The 20,832-nt window shown below is 34.1% G+C and overlaps 1 protein-coding gene across 4 annotated transcripts in view; it reads right to left on the bottom strand.

Annotated features, from left to right (window-relative positions):
- KAT6A (lysine acetyltransferase 6A) overlaps window positions 1-20,832 on the bottom strand; it is a 95,581-nt gene that overhangs the window by 24,838 nt on the left and 49,911 nt on the right. For 3 of the 4 annotated variants that reach the window (XM_079140612.1, XM_079140613.1, XM_079140614.1), the window contains 5 exons: window positions 17,894-18,009; window positions 17,259-17,340; window positions 14,940-15,075; window positions 13,333-13,649; window positions 11,036-11,154 (listed from right to left, as the gene is read on the bottom strand). In XM_079140612.1, coding sequence (XP_078996738.1) covers window positions 11,036-11,154; window positions 13,333-13,649; window positions 14,940-15,075; window positions 17,259-17,340; window positions 17,894-18,009 — 770 coding nt within the window. The remainder of the gene's footprint in view (window positions 1-11,035; window positions 11,155-13,332; window positions 13,650-14,939; window positions 15,076-17,258; window positions 17,341-17,893; window positions 18,010-20,832) is intronic. The other variant, XM_079140615.1, reaches the window with a different exon arrangement.

The following is a 20,832-nucleotide window of genomic DNA, read 5'->3' as shown; positions in this document are numbered from 1 at the left end:
GAGGATATTAGAAGTCCCCTGTTGGAGTCCACAGATATACACATATAACCTTATAATAAAAATAAAAAGATTTTTATTCCCTGGTTTTATATAAATTTATAAGAAAGAAGCCACTTCACCAAAACTCATTTGAGAACTCTCTCTGCTTTTCTTAACTGTTTGCTCTTATAAAAGGCCAAGGGATTTATCTCAGGTTTCATACTGGAAAACAGCCAAGTAAGACCTCACGCTGTTCCTTAAGCACCTCAGAACAAAAGATAACCATCTTCATGTTTAACCAGATAAATGAGAAGTCATACTCCATTTATGTATGATATGTCAAAATGCATTCTCTACTGTTATGTATAACTAATTAGAACAAATGGAAAAAAAAAAAAAAAAAAAAAGACAACCACCTTCTAGTTAGGTAAGTAGTGATGTAACACCAGCAAATACTCGGGCTCCTCCAAATGCAAAAACAATATAGAAACATGGTAAAAATAAGAGTTCTTTCATTTCTAAAAAAACAAGACAACTTTGTTAAAAAAGGATTTTAAAAGGCTGTTCTTTAAACCATATTCCAGAATTAATTCATAAAGTAGGATATTTTAATTTAATTTACACAGATTAAAATAATAGAAGTACAGGAAAATAGTTTCAAATACCAGAAACCGAATCTAACTTTTTGAGGCAAGGATTAAACAGGAAATACAAAAGCTGAAAATATGCACCTGCTGTGACACTGCCTGTTGTTTGAGAGCTTTCCCATCAGCTGCCCATCGCTCTTCCAGGCGGATGCCTGATGTGAAAGTGGATATCCAGTTCCAGTATAATTGTTTGCACATCACCACAAATAAGTGTGTAGAGAAGTACTCGTAGCAGACTCCCCCTCTACCCACAACTATCTTCACCTTTGTGCTGTGAAATGCTCTGGCGCATGCGCTCATGCGCGTGTCCTCCACCACTCCCAATTCCCTCCTGCAAGCCTCCAGAGCAAAGGGTTTCCATTCACTAAGGTTTAGAAGTTAACAAGGCTCTACAAAAGGAGGAAGCAAATGCTGCATCTAAACCACTTATTAACCCAGTTCCTGCTAAAATCAAATTGTCACATCTGAATTACTACAAGATCACCTTTGCAGGTTATTTTAAAATTTCAGTCAAAATACCCTTGTATTAATTAACTTTCTAAAGTGGAGGTAACTAGTATAATCAAGACCACAAATATATAATATAAATATAAATTTTTAGTCCAAGTTCTATCACTTCATGACCCTCTCATTTGACTATGCCATATTCTTTAAAAGATAATATATATTCCAGGCCAGAATTGATCTTTTAATCTAAGATAACTATAGAGAGCTTCAGATACACTAGTAATTGTCTACACCCAAAGAAAACTTTAAACATACCTATTTCTAAATAATGAAACTTATTACTAGCAGTTTATAAAAAGAGATTATTCTTTACAAAAACTCAGCTTCCATTAAATGGCTTATCTAAGTGCAATTTTTAATACAGCCTGCTCCTACAGTACCCCCAACTCTGGATTTGGTATAAACAACAAAATTACAATTTATGTAAATACTGGCCAGTACCCTTCCTCTGTCTCTCTACTCACACATCTCCCGCTAGCCCTACCCTCCCTTTCTATTCCCTTGGGAAGTGATATTTTGAAGTGAGAATAAAGGGTTGAACTGTCCCCTCATCAAAACGTGAGAAGAAATGGCTTTTTGGTATTTGAACACTTTTCCCATGGAAAGATTATAATAAATAATCTCATTCATTAGGGATTAAAAGTTACATGATGAAAGAGATATGTAAGAATGAGTTCACATGCTCCAAACTAGAAAGAGCCCAAACTAAAGGATTAGGGTAATGAGCATTCATACTGTGCCATACTCTGAGCTTCCATTTAATCCCCACAATTCATTCCTCAAAGTAGGGGGAAACCTGCCCACTTTACAGATGGAAAAAACAAGGCTCAGAGAGATTAGGAGGCAAAAACACCAGGGCAAGAACAGTAAGAATGAAGCATAAAGACTTTCATGGGTGGAAGTGAGGGAAATAGACTTAGCCCTCGATTAATTGTTTTGAATTCCAAAATTTGTGTGCAGGTATTTTTTAAAAAGAAGAACTCAGTTTTCCGAAGATAGGAAGCTTCTAGTCTACAACCTCTTATCTAGAATGTTTTAGAATTCTACATTTCTGATTTTAGAGAAGTATTAAAGTATAAACACATATAACAAATCAACAGCCGAGGAGGATTTGGGGCAGCACTCTCTAATCAGACACATTAATATTTCTTCAGCAAAATATATTCACAATAGGATATATAAAGGGCATAAAAAGCCTTGTATCAGTTCAGATCATGTTTTGCCAATAACTGAGTTGAAGTAAAGTGAGAATTACTGTAGAATGGATTATGAAAAAAAAAAAAATTCCCCCCTTAGCCACGTGTGGTTGTAGTTCACCAATAGTCCCAACAGTTTAAGAGGATAAAGAAGCCAGCCTGGACAAATAAGCAAGAGCTGTGGTAGAGTGCTTGCATGTATGTGCAAGGCTCTGGGTTCAATTCCCAGTACTGGGTGTAAAAGAACAGACAACATGTTTTTTTCCTCTTTCTTCCAGGAAGATATGCAAATGGATATAAGCATTTGAAAAGACACTCATCATCACTAATCATTAGGAAAATGAAAATCACAGTATGATTCTACTTCATCATTTTGGGAAAAAAAAAAAAAAAAAAAAAACCAGAAAATAACAAGTTTGGTAAGGATGTAGAGAAATTAGAACCCTGTCCCCATGCTGGTGAAAATCAAAACTAGTACAGCTGTTCTAGTAAACAGAATGGCACTTCTTTAAAAAAAGTTAAACAGAATTACGATGTGATGCAGAAAGTCCACTTACCCCCTAGAACTGAAAGTAGGTACTCAAACAGATATTGTATAACAGTGCTCATAGTAGCACTATACACAATAGCCAAAAAGTGGAAACAACCCAGGGGTTCCTTAACAGATGAATGGATAAACAAAATGTGGAATATACTTATGATACAGTATTTTTCAGAAAAAGCCTTAAAAATGAAGACATCTATGCGGAAATATGAGACATTATGCTAAATGAATTAAGACAGCTACATAAGGGCAAACATTATTTAAATTCACTTATATGAGGTACCTAGAGTAGTCAAATTAATAAAGACAGAAAATAGAACCAATAGTTGCCAAGAGTCAGGGAGAGGTATATACTGATAAAGATGAAAAAGTCCTGGAGACAGATGGTGATATAGGTGTATAACAACATGAACATATTTAATGCAATTGAACTAGACACTTAAAAAGGATTTAAAAGGTGAATTTTATATTATAAAATATAATATTGTGTATTTTATCACAATAATTTTTTAAAGCTTTCAGGATTCTTTGGATTTCAGAATTGTGGATAAAGGTTTGTGGCCTGTCTAAAGAATGATATGATATTCAACTAAGCCATAAACGCTCATAGGACTCTGTGTATAGGACACAGATCACAGTCTCATAGGACTCTCATCTCTCTCTTCTCCTAAGTCTTTTTGTTCTACACTCAGACATATCCTTTTCCATCTTTGCTAGTTCTTTTACTATTAAATATTGACAAAATTCAAGATTCTGTCCTCAGCCCTCTCATCTTGTTCCACCCCATCCCATAGGACCCACAATTCAGTTATCCTACAAGTTTTTCATTCTCCTCATGCCCTTCTTTTACTTTATCCAACATAAGAGTCTTAACATCTTTTATTATAACTCCCATCTCTGAATATATCCGTAATATCCTTGACTCTCTCCTGATTAAACATCAAAACCCAACACTTGTTAAATTCAATTCTCCACATAATCTGTCATCCCCAAATTTTGAACACGGTTGGAGAAAAATACAGAATCATGCTAACTAGTCTCAATTTACAAATCATAATCATTAACCTCAAAAGGGCACTTAATGCTCTACTACTCCACTCATCCTCCCATTCTCCTAAAAGAGAATTTCATATTTCTTTCTGTCTCAAGATATCTCTTACTTCAGCTTCACTTTCAGTCACTGCCTTTGATTCCTATTGTATAAGAAACTAGAATTGAGCTTCCACAACTTTCCTTAGCCACATCTGCACGCCTAAACCTTTGTGTTTATATATCATTCTTACTTTCCCTAATACTATGAAAAATTCATCTGGGATCCTATCTAAGGCCAATACCTTCACTTGTGCATAAAATTACATCCTGTCTTACCTATTATTCCCACCCCCCTCTCTCTTTTCACCATTAGACTTCAAAATTGCTTCTGAATTCTCAGCACAAACTCTAAAATACAGAAGTTGGAATGATGTATTTCAAGTCATGACAGAAAATAAATGTCAACCAAGATTGCTATATACAGCAAAGCTATCCTCCAGAATTGAAGAAAAATCTTCCAAGATTAGCTGAAATAAAAGAATTCATGATTACTATATCAACACTATGGAAAATACTTAAATACTACACACAGAAGAAATCAAAAACAAACTCCAGAGCTCACGAGTAGACAAATCTCATTTGAAGAATAGATAAGCAAATGAGAAACAGGACCAAATTAAACATTAGATACAAATCAAAATGGCAGGAATTAACTAACATCTCTCTATAACACTGAATAAAAATGGTCAACTCTTCACTTAAAAAGACATATGTTGGTTAAAAAAAAAAAGAAAACTATATGGTGTTTGCAAGAGACCTGTATTAGAGGCAAAGACAGTCACAGGTTGAATGAAAGTGAAAGGATGGAAATTGATACACCATGTAAATGGAGCCCCCAAACAAACAGGATTAGCTACTCTCATATCTGACAAAGCAGACTGTAAGCCAAAATTAATCAGAAGAGACAAAGAAGGTTATTTCATACTGGCAAGGAGGACAATCCAAGAAAATATAATGAGAGTAAATATTTATGCTCCAAATGTTTTTGCACCCAATTGCATAAAAAAACCATTATGTGACTTATTGACTCAGACCCTAGTATGATAATATTGGGTAATTTCCACATACCTCTCTCACCACTAGACAGGTCATCCAGACATAAACTCAGTAAAAAGATTCTTCAAACCTAGAAATTGTTATAAATCAAACAGACTTAACAGACATCTATAGAATATTCTATCCAACAACAGCAAAATTCACTTTCTTCTCAGCTTCTCATGAAACCTTCTCTAAAACAGATCACAGTTTTTGGCCATGAACCAACTCAGCAAACACAAACCCACACACAAAAATTAATATAATTTCTTGTATTTTATCTGATCATATTGGAATGAAATTAGAAATCCACATCAAAACAACTATATGGAAATCAAATAATACACCTTTGAATGAATGGATGATAGAAGAAATCAGAGGAGAAATTTAAACATTTTTAGAATCAAATGAGAATAATGATACAACCATAACCTTTGGAACACTGTGAAGGACATTCTAAGAAGAAAGTTCATAGCTATCAGTGCCTACATGAAAAAAATCAGAAAGATCCAACATAAACAACGTAATGATGCATCTCAAAGTCCTTGAAAAACAAGAACAAACCAATTCCAAAATCAGTAGAAGGAAGGCAATAATTAAGATCAGAGCTGAAATCAATGCAACAGAGAATAAAACGACACACAAAGCATCTATTAAACCTAGAACTGGTTCTTTGAAAAGACATACTACTAACTTTTTTATGCTTCCATTTATCTTTTTAGAGAAGTCTCTTTTTTATGGAAGTATATTCTGTACAGCTAGAGATGGAACACAGTACCAAGTGAACTATATCACTTTCTCCCCTACTGCCAACAACAATTTTTTTAAAAAATTCGAAACTAATTAAACCTTTAAAAAATGTTTTAAAAAACTTGCTAAGCAATTCAATAATTCTTTATTCAAATGTATTAAGTTCTTTCATTCTTCAACACCTTTACAGTTTCCTAATAGATTGTAAGATCTATAAGAATTTAAACTATGTCTTTCCTATAGTTCCACACGTTGCAGTTTATATAACATAACAGGCACTCAAAAAATGATGAGTTGTGGGTTGGATGAACTGCAATGTTAACTCCTTTATCATTTACTTTTTGCTTATGTTGCAAGACAGCCTAAGAAATCATAATAAAAATAAAATCTTCCTGGAAAATATTCAAAACAAGGTGATGGGCATGTAACTTAGTGGCAGAGCACTTGGCTAGCAAGTACAATGCCTGGGTTGGATAGTCAATAGAGAGGAGGGGGGAAGAGGAAGAGAAGAAGGTAAAAAAGGGTAGAGGAGGAGGAAGAGGCTCAAGAAGAGAAGGCTGAAGCAGTTTGTACTAAGCCAAATCTGAGCTCTCAAAAAGGAATTTCTGAGTTATCTTTATGAATCCTTTTATTATTCAAAACCTATTTTAATCCCAATTGGCTTCAAACCACTTTCTCTTATTACATTAATTCAGATAATCTGGATCATCCTTGACAACCTCCATCAACTACACACCAAATCTGTCAATACTTTCTGATTTCATCTTCAAAATACACTCTAAATCTGTCTACTTCTCTACTATTTCCATTGCCATCTCTTTAATCCAAGCTACCATCAAAACCCTGCAGAGAAAGTGGTTTCCATTTCCATTTTTGCTTAATTACAACCTATTCTTCATACACAGGCCAAGAAAAACAAATTTTAATGCAAATATAACCCTACTATTTCCTTTCTAAAAACCATTTCATGGCTTCCCATTACAACTAAGATAAAAACCCAATTCTAATTCTTCTGGCCTATGTATATCTCCTCAACTTCATATGTGTAACTCTTAATTCATTATACTCTAATTACATTAAACTTGAGTTCCTCAAATTTATCAATTTCTTTCATTCCTCAAGACATTTACACAGTCTGTCATGTAATTCTTTTTTTTTTTTTTTTTAAGCTTTTGGCCTTACTGACTTTTTATCCATCTTTTAGATCCTTGTATAAATACTTCCTCAAAAGTCTTCCATTCTCACACATTCCAGTCTCAACCTCTAGCAATCTAGATCAGGAAGCCCTGTTACAATCTCTCACTTATTTTCTTCCTACTACCTATCAGTTTGTAATTACAATTTTATTCTGATTTTTCATTGTATGTCTCAATTTTGAGACTGAAAGCTTCATGAGACAAAGCCTGTGTCCTCACTGACAACTCAAGTACTAAGCTAAGCACATGAATGAATGAATCTCATGGAGAAATATCACCATCATCAGAATTTCAGTGCACTGCCAGTTAAATAAACATGAATTAATAAGCTGGGTGTGGTGGTGCAGCTTGTAATCCCAGCAACCTGGGATACTAAGATAGGATGATCTTAAGTTCAAGGCCAATCTAAGCAACTTGGGCAAGACTGTCTCAAAATAAAATTTTTAAAAAGGACTGAGAGTGTAGCTCAGAGTTGGAATGCTTGTCTAGCACTGCAAGGCCCTGAATTCAAACCCTAGTACCACACAGACAGACACACACACACAAACATGAATTAGACTTCTAATATCTAGTTGTATATTTCCTTGATACCAGACACATAAATGGACCATAATAAGTTTAATAAAAAGGTGGAAGAAACATAAAATGAGAAAGATAATTATCCATATAAATTTACATTGTTTTCCATTGTCTTCATCAAAGCTCAGCATTCCTTTTTTAATTTATCATTTTTTATTAGAGCACTAGAGCTATACATAGAAAATTGGTTGAAAATAGTAGTTGACAAAATCATACACAGCATTCCCTTTTAACTCACTCTCTAGTTATTGTTATCTCCACACTTGTATCATTTTATACAGCTCTTGCCCCACTGCCCCCAGCAGAAAATTTCATTTGAATAACTATTCATTAAACAAATATTTGCTGAGCCTTTACTCAGTATAAAGAAATGACCAAAGAGAAAGTCTCTGTTCTCAAGGCACTTATATTCTAAAAATAAATATTTAAATTCAAGAGATGGTACTATGTAGGAAAAGCAGACAAGTGAGTGGATAGAGGAGTGATACAATGTGGTTAAAAATGTGCTGTCTTAGTTAGGGGTTAGGGAAGTCCTCTTTAATAACATGACATTATGAGCAGAGACCCAAAGGGAGTGAGCAGTGGAGCCAACTAAGAAAGGCAATCAAACAGAATAGCAAGAACAAAGGCACCAAAACACTAGGTGTGCTCAGTATGTTTAAAAGGAAGAGGTCTGTGACTGGAGTAAATAATGGCATGAGTAGAAGAAAAGTATCCAGAGAGGGAAGCAGATACAAGATCACACAAAACCTCAGAGATGAGGGTACAGATTTTAGTTTTTAAAATTCCAAGAAAGACTGAAAGACACTGAAGGTTTTCTGAGCACAAGTTTTCAATTTAAGTATGAAAATAATTAACCTGGCCTCTGCGCTGATGTGAGAGGCAAAAGCAGAAGCCAGGAGATTAGTCCAGGGACTATTATAAGAGTCCAAGCATCCAGAGATGACAATGTTTTTGAAGCAGTAAGTAGTAGTCATATTCTGAATATATGCTGAAGGCAGAATTATTAGGTGGATTTGAATGTGGAGTATAAGAAAGAAAGAAAAAGAATCAAGGATAATACCTCTTTGAGCCTAAGCAAGTACAAAGACAGAATTACTGTTATGGTTTGGATCTTAAATGTCCCCCAAAGACCACCTCAACTGAAGGTGATACTGGAGTTGGTGGAACCTTTAGGAGGTGGGGCCTACAGGAAGGAAGATCATTGGGAGCAGGCCCTTGAAAGTGACATTGGGCCCCTGCCTGCTCCCCTCTCTTTTTCAATCCTGGCCACCATGCATTTCTGCCATGATGTACTATGCTGCCACAGATTCAAAGCAATGTGGTCAAGTGATCATTGACTGAAACCGCTGAAACGGTGAGCCAAAATAAATCTTTCCTCCTTTGAAGTTGATTATCTCAGGTATTTTTATCACATCGATGAAAAGTTGACAAACACAACTACCATTTATTTCCATTCTCCACTTAAAGGTACCAGGTAACTAGGCTAGCACAGTAAGAGCCCAGAACATCTTGTGGTGGCCAGAAGTAAATAAAAAGGATGAGACATGTCAAAAGGACACAAGAGCCAGACCTTCCCCAAACTTGGAACAATTTAAGCATCAAAATAGAAAAATTAATAGCAACAAATTATATAACCCATAAAATAAAATAATGTGGTTCCTAAAAGAATGAATAAATAAATGGGAAGGAGAAAAGACTCTTCTTTATAGAATGCCATTTAATAAATGTAAAAGAAATGGAATTAGCAAATCATATTTGCCAACCAACAAAGCAAATATTTCAGGTGAAAATCATCACTGGATGCTAAATCCAGCAGGTAAAAGTTTCATAAAAAAACAGGATGTTTGCATGGTCTCAAAATATGTCACCACTAGATAATTAATGATAGAAAATAATAATTTTACATGGTAGAAAAACACTTTAATTGAGTAATCGAAATTAATATCACTTCAGTAAGGCAAAGAGATATTATATATCTCCTGATATGAAGCACTGAGGAGAACACATCCCCTCTGTAGTATTTTTAAAATCATGATAAAACATAGAACAATCTCAAAGTAATAGATATTTTATGACATAAATGATCTGTATACTTCAAAATTACCAAGGTCATGAAAGATACAGACTGTGAAGACTAAAGAGAAATGAAAACTAAATGAAACACATGATCTTAGATTGCACAGTGCCCCAGGAAAAGTTGTTTTCTTCTGCTATAAAGAACATTAGCAATACAATTAGTGTAATCTGAATTATAATACTTAAAATGTTTCATTTTACTTACTGATAGGAAAACAACACCACCACCACCAACAACAACAAAAACCCCCATCCCTTGAGAGGTTGAGATACTTATTCAAAGTAAAAATTACTATATGACAGATCAGGTCTTAAACCACTTATAGCCAGTACTTTGCTCAATCATAATATGGTAGAATGCTGAGTAAATGCTTACTAAGTAATTATACTGCTGTTTTAATTTTTCAAAAGTACTCACATAATTACACACATAAAGAAGCTAATCACCAACAGGCAGGTCTCTTAATACAAAATACTTTAATTATACAATTGTACAATTATTTTAGTTATACAATTGTACAATCTGTAGCATCAGCTTTAAAAATTATATCAAGATAAGAGAACTTAATTTGGCTTATGCAGATAAGTTGGCTGGAAGCAGAGAAGGAGAAAGAAAAATGAACATAATTTAGAAGAGACTATAAGATCTAATCCCTGCACTTTTCCAACTCACCTCCTGCATTCTCTACACCCTATATTCTTCATCCTAAAGAACTTAAATTTCCACAAGTAAGCATGCTTTCCTCTTTCCTGGATCTGTTCATTTTCACTTCTGTTCCTTCTGATCAGATGTGACCCCAAACCCTGTTATTCTGACAAGTTACTCTATATCCTTTAAGACCCCTCATTGAATCATCCTCTGAACTTCCCAAGGTAGATGCTTGCTTCCCTATTCTTCCAACACTGTGTCCTACATAATGAAATTTTTCATACTAATGAAATTTTTATCTGCAAGTCTTTTACACACTGTACTTGAGAGAAGGAATCCTGTCATTTACTTTGGCATCTATATAGCACCTGGCACATAAACAGACTTTTTTGTCTATATATTTATAGTTTGCCATGTCACAAATGATTAAGACAGAAGCATTTAACAAATATTTCTTGAACTAATAATTACAGATGCTTTATTACTCACAAGAAGCTTGTTTTTGTTTTTTGGTCAAACCCCAAACTCCTCTTCATACAACAGGACAGAAAACTTTAAAATTAAATTGACTTAATATTGGTAATCAAAGCAGTATGTTTATCTCCAAAACTGAAACAGTTATGGGTTTGAAAGGAATACCCTAGCCAGCAGAACTACATATACAAACAAACCAAACCTTTCTCAAAACAGACAGATAAACTGCTTTACCTACAACGTAATCAATTCTGTTTCTTATCCATGAACAAGTTGCCTGACTGTCCAATCTGAACATCCAACTTTACCTGCAGTGCTTGTTCTTGGATATCACGAAATAATTCCATATCTTTCTCAGTCATGATTTCCTGGCTCCCAAAAAGTCGCTCCTCATTTTCTTGTTTGCCATCCCAGCCATCCTGATTGTCTGCACATAAAGAAAGGACTCACATGTTATTTGCACTATCCTTTATTTAATACATGAACTTTCAACCTGAAGACTTTAATACTATTTATATAACAGAAAAAAGGACAGCATTAAACTGACTTCTAGAAAGACAGCTCAATAAAGAATCTTTACATATTATATCTGCCTTTTAGTGAACATCCTGAGTTGTCTTAAAGCTTTCAAAAATATGACATAACCAAATTTAAACGTCATTAATAGTTTACATTTTAATAGGCAGAACAAGGAGTATAAAATTTATTTTGAAATAGTATGAATATGACACTTTCAGTATGATTTTAATGTGTCAACATTCAAAAAGATAATCTTCAAAGTAGCTACCTTAACTGATACCAGGAAGTACTAACTCCCCTCACTTTCTGGGTGCCCTGTTAAAGCACAAACTCCACAAACCTGAGGACCACAGGTGATAATCCTCTGGGTAAGTATGAAAAATTATGATAATCATCCACTAAATGATGGCTCTTCCTCAACTGGGCAAAAAAATTAGTGAAGGGAGTATTTGGGGTTATGTAGATCAATATCCTTTGCATTTGAAGATGACACTGCTGATGGCCTCATTTCCTCTTTGTATGAGTATGGCTGAAAAGACCAATCAGTGACAGTTCTTTTCAAATCGACTGCACATACAGGCTGTCTGTTATTCAATTAGTACAAGAAGAAAAAGGACAAAGACTCATTGTTGACAATATTCCCAAACTGAAAAAAAAAAAAAAAGTACAATCTAAAGGTACTATGTAACTTTAATGCCCCCTAGTGCATGACACATATGGATGCAGGCACAGATCTAGTATAGCACTCTGTAGCAGTGTAAAATTATGTACAAATTGTTCTTTATAAGTTTATAATAGAGAAAATGACAGAGCCTATTAAAGCAAACACAACAATGCCTACAGTTTAATGTTAATTCTCTGTATACTTTATACATTTGCTCTAACAATTTCTATTTCTAAAACTTTCCCGTAATTCTTTTAATAATTCATCTCCAGTGCAAATGGTTAGTGCAAAAATGTCTTTCATTAGATTTGTTTTGAAATTCTTTCATTTGAAGTCTAACCTAAATGGATTACATATTTTCTTAAATAAGCATGCTCAGAATTAAGCTTATCTATAGTCTACAAAGCTGATAAAAGACATGAAAAGTCTTGAACACTTAAAGAGTAAATAGTTGATGCCATTCTGGTGAAAAGCCAATCAATAAAGCAGAAAAAGGAGAACCTGATAATGGTGAGGATATTATCTCCTGTACTGGACCAATCAACCACTTATATAAGCAGGAATGAAGAAGCAGTGAATACACTTACCAAAGGGACACCAGGGAGAGGGTATCAAAGTTAAGAAATTCTCCTGCAGTAAGTCAAACACTATAACTTTATTCTTGTGATCCAAGAGTTCATCCTCATTCATCTACTTTTCTCAGAGCCCTTTCTACTTCCTTCTAGGTACTTTAAATTCAAAGCTCAGTAATGATGCTATCTTAAGATTTAATTATCTGGACAACTAATCAAAGTCTTCTCCTCTGACCTGATTATCTACTATACTGAGTTCTCTCTACAGATGTTTTCTAACTTGAAAACTAGGGAACTCAGCCTAATATATAGGCAAATAGTCCATAGCATTTTGTCCCCTACCTTCTCTCTCCATTTAACCCATGAGAACTTCCAAATAAATTTCCCAAAATGTGAAGTAGAAAAATCAGTGACCTTATCACATTTACATATATTTTAGTCTTTCTCTGTATGTTCAACATCAGTTTAACCACTTCTGATCTTTCCAAATTCCTCCCAGGAATATAGCAAGCATCATCAAGCTCATTACATGTTTCATTTAGTAATTTATGAAATGCAAATTTATCCTTAATTCAAAGTTATACCCCAAATTTCTATAGGTAGATTCTCTGTGCTTCTACCAAAATATTAGTTTCTTTTTGCCCAAGAGTTCCAACTAGTCCACTCTACAACTTCATCTCTAGCCTCTAATTCTACCACAGTATCACGTAAATATGTGTCTTTAATACATTGTTATATTCCATAATCAATTTTTTATTATCAAGTATAAATCTACTCTAACGAACGAGCATTACTCCAAACAATACAATTTTGGAATAGTTTTGTTTCTAAGTTTGTTTCAAACTTTTACCTGTGGGCCAATCTGAAGTGCTTGATTTTCTGTTGCCCTTTTTCCTGATTCTATATTGCTCAGAGTAGTCTACCACTTCCCCTCGAGCTTTCCGCCCATCAGGGGAAGGGGTGAAGAATTTGGTAAGGCCATCAATGAGCCCTTTGGTTTTCTTGTTGAACTTCAAGGGGACACTGCTATCTCTGCAGAAGTCCAAGCCATCTATTTGCTCTAAATATCCTTCTTCTGATGATGATGCTGACTGTCCGGAGAGAGTGATTTTACGTTTCCGACCCCTCCCAGGGCCAGTTCGAACTTTGCTGAAGGGACCCTTTGATCTAAAGAATCAAACAAGGAAAAAACAAAACTATTAAAAAGAAATCATTATAAGGTTGCAACTTAATATACAACATAGAAAACAACCTACAGCTTTACAAAACAATGTGTTAAGAAAGTTCTATAAACTATAAATAGCATACAAATAAGAAGTATATTATTATTAGAAACACCTATTTCCAGGACACCTAGTTATAGTAAGACAAATCCTAAGCCAGAAAGTCAAAGACATGAGCATGAGCAAGTCAATTCTGTCACTTTACTAGCTACATATCTTAGACAAATCAAAATCTCTACATACTAGTATCTTCATTAGTGAAATGAGAGTTGGATCACAGAAGACCTAACCTCCTTCCAGATTTAAAAACTGATAATACTGTGATCTTTATACCAACTCAGAATTATACTTTTACCTTTAAACACAAAGATGAGTTTCTTTCTGGATGTCAGAAATCAAAAGATCATTTTGTAGAAATATTAAAGCTTGATTTCTTAAGATTAAAAATATAGACTATCATACTGGTTCTACATATTTCAGACTGCTAACATTCATTCATTTCAGTTATATCACTTTCAAGGTAGTATTAAGTATAGAAAAGGAAGGTAAAATTTTTGAGAGCAAAGAGAGGTTCATAGACCAGAAGTGAGTTTATATATCATCAATAACGAATTACTATAGAAATTAAAAAAAAAAAAAAAGAATTAGCTACTCGGTCTTGTCCCACATCCTCCAGACATTGCCTAGTTTCCTAGTCCATAATTTCTGATGTCTGCTAATAGATAAAAACACATTACTTTATATCAGAAGTATACAAAAATGGGACTTGGTTATCACCTCAATCGAAACAACTGAGAATAGATTAAGAGAGGAACCTGTAAAATACTACAATAACAAAAATTTTCTTTGCTATTTTTTTATATGAAAAGCAATATAACACAATGGTTAAAAGTCATGCTTCCCTACCTGAATTTTAATCCCAATTCAACATTTACTATGTATCCTTGTGCAAGATAACTTACCTAGGCCTTAGTTTCCTCTTTCAAAACCCTAAGTAACACAATAGTTACATTTCATTGGGGTTTTGGAATAATTAAATGTTTCAATGCATGTAAAGCACTTAGAATAGTGGCTGGCACTTTATTAATTTATTATTTTAATAAATATTAGCCCTGTTAAATATATAAGCGCCAGTTACAACAAGAAAAAATTTTCATAAGAAAACAAATGAATCCTACACTATAGAGAAGACCCTATTCTTTTCTCCCCTCACCTTGCCACAAGTACAACTTACACCGTGTTTTGTTTCTTTAACCTGTTTTTTGGACGTCCTATTGGATTAGCATAGCGCCGTTTTATCTGTGCGGCCTTCTTTTGTAGAAGTTTTCGTCCTTTTTTCCTAGGTCGACATATTTGACATATCCACATGCCTATAAAGAAGTAAAATTCCACACAAAAGTATGATAGACATAAATAATTGAAAGATTTCAAACAGTCTTACTCAAGATCTTAACCTCTTTCAGGTAAGGACTAACAATTGAAAATCTGATGAAAGTTCTACATATATACACAAAATTCTAGAAATAACTGGAAGGGGTTCACATATACCCTTGAAGCTTACAAATGGATGGAATCCACTAATTCTCAATTAAAAGTCTCTGTTCTATAACCAGGACTCCAATGATGCCAGGCTTCTAAGGGTGATGGTAGATTCCAAGTCAGGGCAAGGAAAATACAAGATAACCTGGAAGATCTAATACTGTCAGAAAATAAAGACGTGCTCAAAAAATTACAGAGGCATGTTAAAAAAGGACCACAGGAGTCAACCTGAAGGTATTCCCAATGGCCAAATCGGGGACAATTTGAGCAAAAATAATAAAAATAATAATCAGAGCAATGGATGAAAGTTTAAAGTATAAAAGAAATATTTATGAGTTCATAATGACACAAATTGAATAAATAAATGTAAGAAAGGGACAGCTCCTCTTTACAGTAGAATTTCAACTAACAAATGTAGAAAGAATGATGCACAGAGAGTCATCACTATGCAGGCATCAGAGTAATAAGTAGTGAGAAAGCATCATTCAGAGATGCTAGAGTTAGTGAGAAAAGGGGACAAACAATAAGCTTAAGGTGTCTGTCAGATTTCTTCACTGTAATCAAAAGATCAAAACTGACATTACTAGTAATAAGACATATCGCTATCTTATACCTCTGTTATGATGCACTGGGAAGGGCACCACAACACCTGTGTGACACTGTCAAAATTCATAACCTCAATTTAATAATGAGACAGCGGGGGAAAAAAAACCCAACTTGAGGGAAATTATTTCTGTGAAATAATTGGTCAAGGTTAGGAAAGTGTCAAAAAATTACCATCAGGAATTATCACAGACAGAAAAAGACTAAAGTAATATAACAACTAAATGTAATGGAGGTCCTAGATTGAACCTTGAGCCAAAAATTCAAATAAGATTAGTTAGCCATACCATATCAACATTTCCTGTTTTTTTTTTTAACTGTAATTGTAAATGGACATCATGCCTTTTTTTTTTTTTTTTTTTTTTTTTTTTATGTGATGCTAAGGATGAAACCCAGTGCCTCTCATGTGCTAATAAGAAAGCACTCTGCCACTGAGCTATAGTCTCAACCCCATAATTTCCTGGTTTTGACAGTTATATTTCTGTAAGATAACATTAGGGAAGCTAAGTAAAGAATATGATGAGAGCTCTCTGTACTTCTTTTACCACTTTTAAGTATGAAATAAATTCAAGATGTAACATTTCCTGTTATAAACTGGAAAACCTCTTTTGTACACAAGATGGAAGTTCTAAGAAAACCTTCCTTATCTTGTCTTATCTCAGGAGGCCTCTTGCCCAGACTTCACATAAATGGAAAAGAGGGTTATTTATTCTTCTAATATGTATAAATGTAAGACTTTTCAAAAGGTAATAATCAATAGAATGGCCTAATAGTAATTTCAAAAAAGACTCTGAAATGCATAACTTGGCTATAGTGTAGCGTTGAGTCCTTTTCCATCACAGGAAAACTTTCTCCTAACAAACATTATCAAATACTCTGTGCCCTTAAAATACTTTTAAATCAATCAGAGTTGAAGTAGAATTGGTGACAGAACAAAACGGGAGTAACTTCATTGTTCTTTTAAGGAAACTATAAACATATAAGATGATATTTCATGTAAATGCAAACAAAAGGCATATAAACAAATATACTTCAAGGAACAGGAGTCAAAAGAATAAAATATTAACCTGTACCTTATGATCTGGACACTTATTTGTTCACAACTTTATAAAACTTATTTTATAAATAGGCTTTTTCTTTAAATTTTGAATAAACCAGATCTCAATAGCTCCAGGCCACTAAAAAGTGCTGAGTAGCCATATAATCGACATGATCTAATACAATTTCATTTTCTTTTTTTTAAAAAGGAGATATTTCAAGATATCACACAAGTCCCTACACTTAATGTGACAGTTCTCTTTCTACAACCCCCAAAAGATCAATTATTATTTTATTTTAATGGTAGCTACAATGTGCTTTCACTAACATATTCCTTTATACTCTCAATTTTATTTCTGAAAGTATTTTTCACCTTTTGGCATCCTTGTGAGTGGTGGGTCACAACATTCCATGTGAAAACCTCGGTCACATGAATCACAAAAGAGCATGTTATCCTTAAAAAAAGAAAAAATAGTTCTGCTTAAATTTATGAAACAGAAACATATCAGGATCATGACTTCATAAAACCAAGGAGGCTTCAAAGATCTTAAAAGAGATGAACTAACGATATTATTATGTTCCCTTAAATATATTAACTAAGTAAACAGTTTGAGTTAGCTTTGTTTCATCCAACCTTTGGAGAGCTACAGTTCATTACTTTCCAGTACATCCAACAACAGCCAGAAAAAAGCTAAGCAGCCCTGGTCTGTTTTAATAAAAAAGGAAAAGTTGTAAATAGGAAGCAAACATTCCTAAATGAATGTTTCCATATTACTCAAAGAAATTTGGTGAGAATTTCCTTAAAATGGCTTAGTTCTCTGCAAATTTTGATTACAATGATTTACAAACTACCTAGAAATATTCTAAGTCTAAATAAGCAAGTATTCTAAACTAATAACATGTAATTTAAAGAGGCTACAGAGTGACTGCAAAATGATTAGCCTCATTTGCCAGTTTAACATTCTACTTCTAAGTGAAGTACACACATTGGAAAGCAAAGATACTCACTGCATTTTTGCCTTGATCTCTACAGGAGCTGCATGTTTTACACTCGATGCACTGCCACCGTAAGGCCTTCACTCTAACTGTTAGTTCAGGGGAAAACTTTAAACAGGATGGATGACCTAGTAAAAGGGGAAAAAAATTCATGAATGAAACAATCAAAAATTATTATGCAATTGTACTATAGAAGTAATGTAGAAAAAGGCAATTACCTTAAATACAAAAACATATCAAAACAAAATGGTTCTAGAAGCTTGCCATTAAAGGTCTCGTCAGTTTTATTAAGGCTAAGTAGGATTTAGAACACCTTCCCTCAGATTGATTATAGATACACTTCAAACTTTATTAAGCTGGCATAGAGCATGTATGTACACATAACACCTGCCCAGGCCACTTCTGAAAGAATACAGAAAAAGCTAATAATGTTAGTAAATGCAGTTATAAACATTTTGAAGGCAAAAGATTTTATATTTCCCTTTGTACCTTTTTGTGCTCTCATTTTGAAAATGATAACATTACTTTTATATTTAAAAATATATAATGAAAATTTAACCATTTAAAGTAAGCTATTCGCTCATGATATAAGGCACTTAATCTAAAACTAAAACCAAAAGCAATGTTTCTGTTGGGATCAGAAAACAGAAAAAACAAACAAACAAAAAACTCTTTCAGGAGTTGACTTTTCCAGGAGGTAGTACTGGTTTGATTCTCAAAAATTTAATGTAGACTATTTTGCCCTCAACTCTAAAAAGATTTATCCCTCTCCTCTAAAAGTTCTGCTTATTTTTCTTTGATGAGAGAAAAGGCTTGTTAAATCATCTTTCTCCTCTTTTCTATTTTTAAGGACTTTTCTCTTTTATGAAATAGTAAGTTAATCATCAAAACATTACTAACAACTAGGTTTATAATTCATTACTTGGGAAGCTGTGACAGAAGGATTGCAAATTCCAGGTCATCCTAGGCAACTTATCTAGACCCTGTCTCAAAATGAAAATCTAAAAAAGGTCTGAGGATGCAGCCATGGTAGTTTTTCTAGCATGCTCAAGGCCCAGGGTTGTCACTAACACTGAAGGAAATGAGCACTTCATCCATAATCTCATCATTATAGAATAAAAGCCATTTTCGCATTCTACTTTTCCTTAATAAAAACTAGCTAACAGCCCTCATATGGTTGTAATTATAGAATATGAAGTTTTGGTTTTGCCTTTCTTCCTTATTTTATTCAAATAACCTCCACACTCATATTCCTTAAAGTGATCATATACTGATATGACACACCATAACCTACATGACCATTTCCCTATCATTAGGGTACAAGGACTATATTATCCATAAGAGTTGAAGAGAGAACACTAAGATGAATTATTTCATGTTTATAAATCTTTTCCTTCTTTTAAATTAATTCCTTAGAATAAATTCTTGAAAGTAAGACTGGTGAGTGAAATGAATTAAACATTTTTATAGCGTGACAGGTTCAGATGCATTACCAAAACATTTTCCAAAAGCTGTAATATTCAGTGCCATCAGTAAAGTACAAATATTTAACCATTATTTCATCATTTCTAAGTTGGGACCCTGTCACCTTTCACTAGTATAAAAATTGTAAAATGATGTTTCATTGCTGCTTTGATGTACATTGCTATTAGGTAAACTTTATAGGCCTGACAATTTTCTCTTCTGTAAACTGCTAGGCAGTACTCTGGGCTTTATGCTTACGAACAAACACTTGCTATAAACTCATATAGCATCACTCATTCATTCATTCATTCATTCGTTCATTCATTTTGGATTGGGGATTTCACCTAGGGGCACTTTACCTCTGAGCTACATCCCCAAGACTTTTTTTCATTTTTTTGAACAGGGCCTTGCCAAATTGCTCAGGCTGGCCTCAAACTTACAATCCTCCTCTCAGATTCCTGAGTTGCTGGGATTACAGGTAAGTACTACCACACCCAGTCCTTTGCCATATCTAATCTGATTATTTCCCCCAAACTACTCATGCTCTTTTTATTTGAGGCATGTTAGTTTTCAATTTAGAAAATATTAATTTTCATATATTTGAATGTCTATGCTTTTCTTCCTTGGTTGTTGTAATGGTCAGTTGCCAAGGTGTCTTCCAATCACTTTATCTTTTTATAGATCCTTTCCCACACTGAATGGGATTGATTTGTGTAACCAATAGGACACGGATGAAATGACAGAGTATGACTTAAAAGGCTTATAACTTAAAAGTTGTAAAAGATATTGCAAATTCCACCTTATCTCTCAGATACTTGGCTCAGGGGAAGCAGGTTGTCATGTTGTAGACAATCAAGCAGCCGTTAGAGAGACAGTAGCATCAACTCACCAGTCTGTTAAGTGAGCCATCATGGAAGCCTTCAGGTGCCCATAGCACTTCTTAAAATTTTAGCTGTAGCTGGGGGTGCAGCTCAGTGGTAGAGTGCCTTTTGCCTAACATGTGCGAGGCCCCAGGTTCAATCTCAGGCAACACAAAAAGAAAAAACTGCAACCCCATTAAAGATATCAAGTCAAAACCACCAAGCTAAAGCACTCGTAAATTCCTGATCCACGGAAAGAGTATGAAATAAAAAATGGCTGGGCACAGTGGCACATGCTTATAATCCCAGCCACTCAGGAGGCTGAGCAGAAGGATCCCAAGATCAAAGCAAGCCTCAGCAACTTATCGAGACCCTGTCTCAAAATAAAAAATGAAAGGGGCTAGGAATGTAGCTCAATGGTTAAGCATGTCTGGGTTCAATCCCTGATACCAAGAAAAAAGTCTGTTTTCCATTTCTACAGTAATACAAAACTAATTATTTATTATTTCTTTAAAAACTATCTCTACAGTAATAGTTTACAAATTATGTTCTTCCATAGCTTAGAGACACTCAAGAGACTTCCTCAAATATGCTTCTTCTTAAATGGTAAAGCCATAACACAATACT

The sequence above is a fragment of the Sciurus vulgaris genome (genome assembly GCF_902686455.1).
Source record: "Sciurus vulgaris genome assembly, chromosome: 5".
NCBI lineage: Eukaryota > Metazoa > Chordata > Mammalia > Rodentia > Sciuridae > Sciurus > Sciurus vulgaris.
The sequence above is the reverse complement of the archived record's forward strand: the minus strand, read 5'-3'. Positions and strand labels throughout refer to the sequence as shown.